General features: G+C 38.2%; 1 protein-coding gene across 1 annotated transcript; it reads left to right on the forward strand.

Moving 5' to 3' along the window:
* Nucleotides 1–2,165: 2,165 nt before the first annotated feature.
* On the forward strand, nt 2,166–9,464 carry LOC134789536 (protein brown-like). Its single transcript, XM_063760111.1, has 12 exons — nt 2,166–2,287; nt 2,575–2,704; nt 3,112–3,160; nt 3,641–3,818; nt 4,008–4,157; nt 4,515–4,753; nt 5,036–5,197; nt 5,333–5,438; nt 5,688–5,912; nt 6,974–7,109; nt 7,780–7,986; nt 9,283–9,464. The coding sequence occupies exons 1-12, from the start codon at nt 2,273–2,275 to the stop codon at nt 9,462–9,464; spliced, it is 1,779 nt and encodes a 592-aa protein (XP_063616181.1). The 5' UTR covers nt 2,166–2,272.
* The last annotated feature ends 225 nt before the right edge of the window (nt 9,465–9,689 follow it).

Below are 9,689 nucleotides of genomic sequence, written 5' to 3' on the forward strand. Positions count from 1 at the left end.
AATATTTATTTATTTATTTATTTAACAATAAGTACATCCACATTTTTATAAAATAAAACTAACAATTCAAACTAATGTATTACAATTACTTAGAGATGTATATGGTCTCTCAATGTCGAATTACATAAAAAACATATAATATTAATATAAAAAAAAATACTAGTCAGAACTATATAGTTTATTAAATTATCCTTAGAGATGTATAGGGTCTCCAAGATTCAAAATCCTGTATAATTATAACACATTCATTGAAAGAAAAGAAACATGCGAGATCAGAATGAGGCGTCTCACTGTAATTAATAAAAATAAAGTTACTAAGTATAATAGCTCGTGTTAGCTTAAACAGACCAATAAAATAGGTACAGGTACCATGAATAAACTAATAAGTAATAAGCAAAGTATTCTGTGAAGCTATTATAAGCTACATTTACGAGTCACTTAAAGTACTAAGGTGCATTGGGAGTAGAGTTAGACCAAGAAAAGTCTGCAGCAATTTTGATAGCATATACGCAGTGTAAGTGTTATTTAATGCGTCATATTCATAGAAGTTTGACGTTTAAAATAATACTTGCACAGCGTGTGCTATCAAAATCGTTGCAGACTTTTCTTGGTCTAACTCTAGGTAAGATTTAAATTGTTTTTAATGAGGGGTAAGATAAAAAGTCGCCCGTAATGCTTCGGCATACGTAGGATTTTACAAGAGCAACATTTCATTGACTTAAATTGGATATTATTCAAATAAGAGTCACCCTCCGCTCATATGAGACATTCTCTTATTCACTTGATTTGTGTCACCGCGCATGGCGCGTAATATATGTATGTACCCAAAACAATGATGACTGACAAGATAGCCCAGGTTACAACATTTAACCTAGTCCTTATTACCTCACAATAAAGCTCATAATAACATACTTTGATTCGAAGGCATGTGGAGGGCAAATGAACCAAAAGCCTCTGTAAATAGTCTGTCGCGACTCGAGGCTCTTATCATGTTTGACTGATAACTAGCTTTCTGCCTTGGATTTATCTGGTATTTATGGTATTTTTAGCTTTTTATTTATGCATCTTTTTTTAAATTGTTTATAGAATCATAGAATAAGAAATACCCGTGTCTTAGTCGAGGAAACGTAGGGAATTCGAAATGTATTATGTTTGGTATACCTACATGTTTGCGTGGTTTCTTGTACCGTAGCCACAGAATAAATAATAGTACTACTAGTACTAGGACTTCCAAAAATAAGGAGAGTTTTTAAAAGATAAATAGGTACATAAGTTACAGACTATAATTTTATAGTTCTCGAACAAAATGTGATTCTCGGATAAAAATGCGAAAATATTGGTTGTACTTTTCCATCTGTGTTTGGATCCATCATAAAGCTCATACCACCATAGGGTAAGTAAGTACCTACAAAGTGCTCAAACTATGCGAGAAACACAAACTCATCATTAAAATAAGTTTGTTCCAACAAAGCTTTGATCTTGGATAGAGCAGGCGTTTCCAAACTTGTGCCGAGGGGTGGCCCTCGGGCCTCGGCCCGTGGGGCTTGGCATCGACTCTCCTACTTCCATAGAGCGCATAACTACATAAAATCTGTCTACAATTAAACCTCTATGACCAGCTAGATTGGCAACTGGATTAAGAATAACTATGCGTTGTTTTGACTATATTACTCTCCTAGTTTGTGACATTATTTTCTTGAGCGACACGAACGTACGAAGTTTATACATAATATTATTATTAGTTAATTCAAAGCTTCAATTTTAGGAGCCCGATTCAATTTGATGAAACAAGATTAAAGATCCAAGGATAGTCAACATAACTTAGGGTTTTATTATCAAGTTAGAGTCATGTTCGGAATGAGAAGAGTCGTGGAATGCATTGGACTCGATACAATCCACGACTCTTCTCTTTCTGCACAAATTGTAAGTCCTTGTTCTAGTTTCGATATCTAATTTTGACGAAATAACTAGCACATCTAACTAAAACAGAGAAAAGCAAATACCTAGGTATATGTGAAAGTTGTGAAACTATCAACTGTTTTAGGTAAATATGCTCTATCTCACACATAGACAAATTTACAAGCAGACCAGACACACAGACACACTCTACATCGTGCTTTGTATTATTGCGACATCTTTTTTGATGGTTCCTCGGTGAATCTGGTTCCATCGTAATTAGGCAGCAATGCATTTCTAAGTGATTTGTTAATTTCGTGGTAGTGACACAAATGGAGTGATTGATATGTGGTGTGATTGTGTGGCATAGTGCAATATGGATTTATTAAAGGTTTGTTTTTATTTATTTACTTATTTTATTTTAGAGCTAAGTTTATCTATCCACGGCTTTGAATGAGTAAAATACTATTTTTTACACTAAATTCGGACCCGTGCTACCTACTCTTAACTATTATTTTCCTGTTAAGGGTGTTTATGTATTTAGTAGAGACAGAATTTATTTAAATCCGTGCACTTGTAAAAACAATACAAGCTGTACAGGGATTTAAAAGAAATCTCACGGGTATTTTATCTATTTTTCTTTCAATTCGCATTTCTGAGATTTCTTATTTTTTTCAGAAAAATGGCGTAGATCATTTTCTTGGTAGAGAACTAAGGCTGAGTGTGAACAACCTCAACGTTTGGACTCCTGAGGAAAAATCATGGCTCCGACGGGTCACCAAACCCAGGACCATGATCTTAAAGGATGGTTAGTATAATAACTATTACCTCATACATCTCATAATACTAACCATACACAGATTTTAAAACAAATGTTGTCTCTCCTTAACTGTAGGTACTTGTCAGGAGAGATTTGAACGTAATTTCTGTGTAACATGACCTAAATGATGTATTTGTAATAGGTGCTAAAAAGCAATGAAAAGTGGCTCCATATCTTCCAGAAGTGTACAAAAACTTAATATGCAGTATATATTTTTATATCCAGAGGACGAAAAACTTACTCTTAATGTGTGACCTCAACAAAAACTCGAGCTAATTTTTAGTAAATAACAGTATCCTAGAAATGGAAAAAATTATGTAGGTGAATGTAGGTATGTGTATGTGAAAAAATTATGTAAATCGACCTAAAATAACACGTTCATATTTTTATTACAGTTACAGTGTGTATAGATCAAGGAGAATTCATCGCTATACTTGGACCGAGGTAAGAATTAAATTATTTTATTTGATAACCAAGGGCTCCAAATAACTACGAGTGTTAAAAAAAATATGGATACCACCCGGACCGGGTATTACGAAACTCAGCGGCGGTAGCACGGTCGCATTTTTATCGCTTGTCACCATGCCCGTCACGCTCTAACAAATACTTGTTGCATACGCAAGTGCGAAACGGTGCGGTACGGGCATAGTGACAGGCGATAAAAATGGAACCATGCTGCGTCCCCTGGATAGTACAACAGCAGCTACTGATGTGCCGTCGGAAAGTTTAAAAAAAGGCCAAGTTTCCACATGGAATAATTTCGAAAACTTCTTACAATTTTGTATAGGTAACGAAACTTTCCATTTCCAAATTGGAAACCTTTTTAATTTCTTGTAAAACTTTAATGAAATTTCCGAAAACATTTCCATATTTTTGGAAACTTCCCGCAACTTTCACATCTGTAACAACGACTTGTATTTCCAGTGGTGCTGGCAAGACGACGTTCCTCACATCAGCAGCCGGTAAATGCCGGCTGCCTTCCACTGGATCTGTGGCGGTAAACGGCACGAGTGTCACAGCGCTGAACGGTATAGCGGAGATTGTGCCGCAATTCGATGTGTTCATGGATGGTCTTACGGTCGCGGAACATTTGGTTTTTATGGTGAGTAAAGTGGAAATTTAAATATGATACTTATTTCATGCTCAGAGGGGCTAATGGTCCTTTTTATCGCCTTATGTCACCTCTCCGTTTTTGTGTTAGCCGAGAAATATTATACTGCCAAATGAAAAAACAAAAATTGCACAATTTCGTAGGTATTATAATCGTACTCAGCCGTATATTTAATTCCAGATAGAGATGAAGCTAGGCAGCTACAAGACGCCTAGTAACATATTGCTACTCAACACTTTACTCAGAGAGTTGAAGCTAAAAGCGCACGCGAAGACCAAGATCTCTTTTCTTTCAGGCGGACAGAGGCGGTTACTTTCACTAGCTGGGACGGTACGTGTAACCAAACTTTTATCTTTCTAAAGTATTCACGAAAGGCCTCTGTTTAACCACGTTGACAATTGTTGCCGACAATTCACCGTACATTTGTGGTCCCGCAGAAAACAGTGATACCACACCACACCGTTACTTACCTACCGAGAAATGTGCAAGGGAGATGTGTCAATTGTCAAGTTGGTGAAATAGTTACCTGGCATTTTATCTCACTTTCTCTTGACGCAATAGAGAGGATAATCTAATGCAATCCAGCTTGCCTTTTTAATTCATAAAAGTGAATAGAATCAAGGCATACTAATGCCATTCAGAAATCACTCTTAATAAATCCCTAATCTTTCCATTCTTCACTTGTAGCTTCTATCCAACCCTCGGATCATAATCTGCGACGAACCAACCACAGGCCTGGACAGCTACAGCGCATACCTCGTGATAAGCATCCTGAAACAGCTGACGGAGTCAGGCCGGATAGTTATCTGTTCCGTCCACCAGCCTTCATCAGATCTGTTCAGTCAGTTCAACAACATAATGTTGATGGCGGAGGGGCGGCTGCTGTTTCATGGGACGCAGGAGGAGTGTAGGAAAATGTTTGAGAGGTTAGTATGATGGGTCTGTCAGTCCTAGCACCTACCTAATGCTTATAACACTTCTAACGCTTTTTTTAACTAGTGCTTGTTACGAGGGACTTTATCAAAAAATCTTTTACTTTTACGATATACCAGCGATATAGCGAGTCACTTTTTATTGGATAATTGAACGTGGAAAATTAAAGTTGTCTTAATATAAATATGAAATTCTAAATCAGTGTCTGACCTACGAGGGACGATTTTAGAATTTAGAAGAGCTAGAAGAAATATACCTGATCGTTTCAATTACAGCATAGACTTGCACTGCCCGAACAACTACAACCCAGCTGAGTTTTACATCAGAGCGGTATCCTCCCAGGTGGAAACTAACCACGTGGGAAGGATCCTGGCGAAGTACCAGGACCACTTTCGGCGGTGCGACGAGACTGTTGAAACCAAAGCTAAATTCAGTGTGTAAGTATCAGTACCTGTCTATTTTAAATAAATTTTCTAAATTTCATCTTTCCTTTATTGTTCTCTATGTTGATACTTTCACGGAAGTTTAAGTTTAAAGTTTTAACTGTGTTTACCTATTTATTGTTATTACAGATTCCAAAGAAATTGGTTCGTGCAAGTATACTTACTGATTTGGAGATCATCTTTATCACTCAAAAGGACGTTTGGAAGTCACCTAATGCAATTACTTCTTAATATAGTGAGTACACTACTACTACCCTGCCTCTATGCGCACGCGTATTAAATATGCGCATATCAGCCGTAAAAGTCAGTTTGAATTTGGAATACGGCTTTTATATGACGTTAAAATTTAAAAAAAGTTACTCCTCGAGAAGGTTAAATATGATTAAACCAATCACGCTGAAGCAACAAGCAAAACGCTTAAACTTATAATGTGTAACGGTTATTTCTGTGTCACTGATCAATCTGTACCTTAAAATCTTTCCAGGGAATATCAGCAATGGTCATATCTACATGTTACATCGGCATAACTGGCACTACTCAGCGCGGGGTCCAAGATCTCCGCGGCTTCCTATGGCTGTTGAGTAGCGAAGTGTGTTACTCGCTCTCCTACACCGCGCTGTACGTGTTCCATGAAGACCTGACGCTGTTCAGGAGGGAGGTTGGCATTTATAAGGGCTCGGCGTTCTTCGCATCGAGACTGCTGGGGTTTGTAAGTATAGCTTACTTTTTCTATAATGACTTAATGAGTGTTTTAATATCTAGGACTTTAGCGGCTGACTCCTAGCAAGTAAACATAAACCGCCCGAAAGGTAATTGGCGAAATTTGCACCATAGACCATAGATTTAATCTTTAGTTGGCATAACCGGTTTTGATCTTTTTTTGAACGATTGGTGTGATCACCACGATCGTCAAGGTCGTATCAAAACCAGTTCAAAACCATAAAATAATTTCGGGCCCCGTTTTTTTTCTCGCCCGATAGGGAAATTTTAAAGGACCCCATAGTAATAATATAATAGGGAACGAGAATATTATGCCTCAATAAAAAATAAATACCTAACTAAGCTAACTAAGAATTCTTCCTTTATCTTCCAAATTAATATGACTCGCACACAAAAAGCGCCTTTGATATACGACTTAGAGTTGCTGTTTTTAAGACTTAGAAGGTCGTTAACTTTTGATCTGAACTCTATTCCGTATTTTGTATAGTCACAGTACAGACCCAGCAACCAAATTGAGATATAATTTTATCGGTCTTTGAACTTGCTGAAATGTACCTACCGAAAACCTGTTTTTCTTTGCCTTAGATGGTAAATTCTACCCACCCACAGAAGTGACCCATAAAATATACCTTACCTCGGATTCTTCTTAACATATGATCCGGCAGAAATTATGAACCTCGGACCAGGGACAAAAAACATAGAAGTGGAAACAAGTCGTTATGCCCGTAGACCACCGATTAGGGTGGAATCACATTTGTCAGTATCGAGCCGCATTTTATATATGAGAAATCGCACGTCAGTATGAAGATGCGTACGCATCAGGAAGCTGAAAGCATGCGCATCATCATCAAAATTTAAGAGCATGGCTCTTGTAGGTGGAGTATGCGCCAGTTTTCGCGATCCTCGGCCAGGTTTTTTAGGTCCCTGTAAGACACGCATACGCATGCGATATAAAATGCGGCCCGATGCTGATAAATGTGATTCCACCCTTAAAAGCCACTATGTTTAGAGACTTTACGAATACCTACTCAGTATGTTTGACTGTTCCAGATACCTCGCTGCGTCGTGTATCCCGTAGCGTTCATGACCATCGCGTCCGTGACCGTGGAGCTGCCAAACAAGATCCTGACGTCGCTCGAGCTGGTGTTGTCGCTCATCTGCGGAGGCATCGCTGCGGCTGCTTACGGTACAGTACAGATCGTCATGCCATTAGCGACTAACAGTGGAGCCAGGATCATGACCACTTTGGAACTGGTGCTGTCTTCCTTCTGCGGATGCATCGCTGCGGCTGCTTACGGTACAGTACAGATCGTCATGCCATTAGCGACTGACAGTGGAGCCAGGATCCTGACCTCTTTGGAACTGGTGCTGTCTTTCTTCTGCGGAGGCATCGCTGCGGCTGCTTACGGTACAGTACAGATCGTCATGCCATTAGCGACTAACAGTGGAGCCAGGATCATGACCCCTTTGGAACTGGTGCTGTCTTTCTTCTACCGAGGCATCGCTGCAGCTGTTAATGGTACTGATTGATTGAGTAACCTGAACTCTTATAGACCAGAATATTTTTGAGATTATTTTTATGTTTTATCTTTTTTGGCACGACACACTTATTCACGAATTTTTGATATTGATTTTTGTCCTAGTTACCCCTTTGTTTGTCTTGATGGGTCGACCGAAAAAAATTCAGTGCGATTGCTGCTCTTAATACCAAAATTTGAGTTCAGAGTTCAGACAAAAATGTAAATGTAACAAAAGCTCCAAACCAGAAACGTTTTATTGAGTCTTAGCAAACATTAAAGAATTTGAATTAATAATGTTATGCTTTTGAAAGATCATTTTATGGTTAATTTCCTCAGGTCTTGGCATGGGTGCGTTATTCTCCTCAAGCGGCGTCATGGGTGACGTGATGCCGTGCGTGGACCTGCCCCTATCACTGATGTCAGGAGCTTTCCTGCGCATAGCCAGCTTGCCTGCCTGGCTGTTCCCCGTCAAATACATCTCCCACTTCTATTATACTATGGAGTCTGTCAGCAATATTTACTGGACACAGATTGATCATATTGGTGAGTAAAATAACATTTTACTGATCTTACGTAATAACTATCTAGGCTCTCTCCCACCCCGTACAAAAATAAGACATGGTCAAACCTCCTCTTTATTACGTTGCACGGGATATCAAAATGAGTTCAAATTGACATTTGAAAGTTCGAATCAGTATCCAGGAAAATTTAAATCTCTGTAGGTACCTATTAAGTAGCTAGTAGCTACCTAATACATAGCAGATAATTCTACAGAATAGCTTAAGGAATATATCAATCGCTCTTTTTTCGCGTTATTAGATTCCGAATGAGATGGGACGTAAAGAAGCTTTACGCAAAAGTCCTTTGTAAAAAGTTTGGTTATATAGATAATATATATTCGAAAGTCATGTTTTCTTAGATTGTCTCCCACGATTGTAATAGCAAAATGTTTTTCATTGATCCTGGAAAAAGAAAAATAAAGAGAATTAGGTACTTATAAAAGAACGATTAAATGAACGATTTGCGCTTAATAATTGCTTTGTGGAGGACGCTGGATGCGGGTCGCTTCCAACCGGTACGAATGGAGGTCCAAGGGGGAGGCCTATGTTCAGCAGTGGACGTCTTATGGCTGAGATGATGATGATGATGAATTGCGATGAAAAAGTAAGATTGGGGTAGCAACAGCAACATATTAGGGTCGAAACAGTTCGTGATTCTGAGTAGTATGTAGAAATACTTTATAATGAATAATGTCTTTTTAGATTTTCAGAGTGACACTCTTTGCAATTTTAACCATAGAGCCGTGACACTGAAACCTTATAATTATTTTAACATTCATGTAATTTTAATCTACCTTATGTACCTGATTGAACTTTAATTACGTAATAGAGTAAGGTAGGTAAGTTTAAAATGCCCATCCACGTGTCAAAATATGTTTACTAATAACTATTAACTACCTATAACAAGCACTACACTTTATAAAACAAAGTCCCCCGCCGCGTTTGACTGTCTGTTCTGTATATTCGCGATAAATTCAAAAACTACTGAACGGATTTTTTACCTATCAATAGAGTGATTCTTGAGGAAAGTTTAGGTGTATATTAGTGCTGCACTATACTTAGGGCTGATTTGATTTAGACGGCGTGCGAGCTCGCATGCGATTTTAGTTACATTGCGGACTGTTGGTTACGTGAGTTACGTCCAATTCAACCGACTGATCAAAAACCGCAATGTAATGAAACTCTCATGCGAGTTCTAACATCGTCTAATTGAGCCCTCGTGCGAAGCAGGAGCGGGTCGCAGTATCTTAATAAACTTCACAAAATAACTTTCTTTCAGATTGCCCAACAAACATGACCGCCTCGTGCGTTAACGACGGCATCTCCGTGTTAATAGAGACAGGCTACTCTCCCTCCTACTTTCTGCAAGACGGCATGGGGCTCCTCGCCTTAACGGTCGGCTGGAGCCTCGTTGGATATTATGGGTTATGGAGGGAAGAGAAAAAAGGATATGCTTATTGATAATGTTAGGTAATTAAGAAAATGAATGTAAAATTTAAATATTAAGTAGTAAAAAGAAATATTAAGTAGAAAAAGTGTTTTATTGAAAAAAAAAGTTACATGCGGATAGGAAATCTCTGTTACAGACGTAAGTACTGAAATTATTATACTGAATTTTTTAATGTTCGCATAGACCACCAGGAATAAAAAGACTTGAGGAGAAAAGATAAAAAAGTAGTTTATGTT

This window comes from Cydia splendana, chromosome 4 (assembly GCF_910591565.1).
Source record: "Cydia splendana chromosome 4, ilCydSple1.2, whole genome shotgun sequence".
In the NCBI taxonomy this organism is placed as follows: Eukaryota; Metazoa; Arthropoda; class Insecta; order Lepidoptera; family Tortricidae; genus Cydia; species Cydia splendana.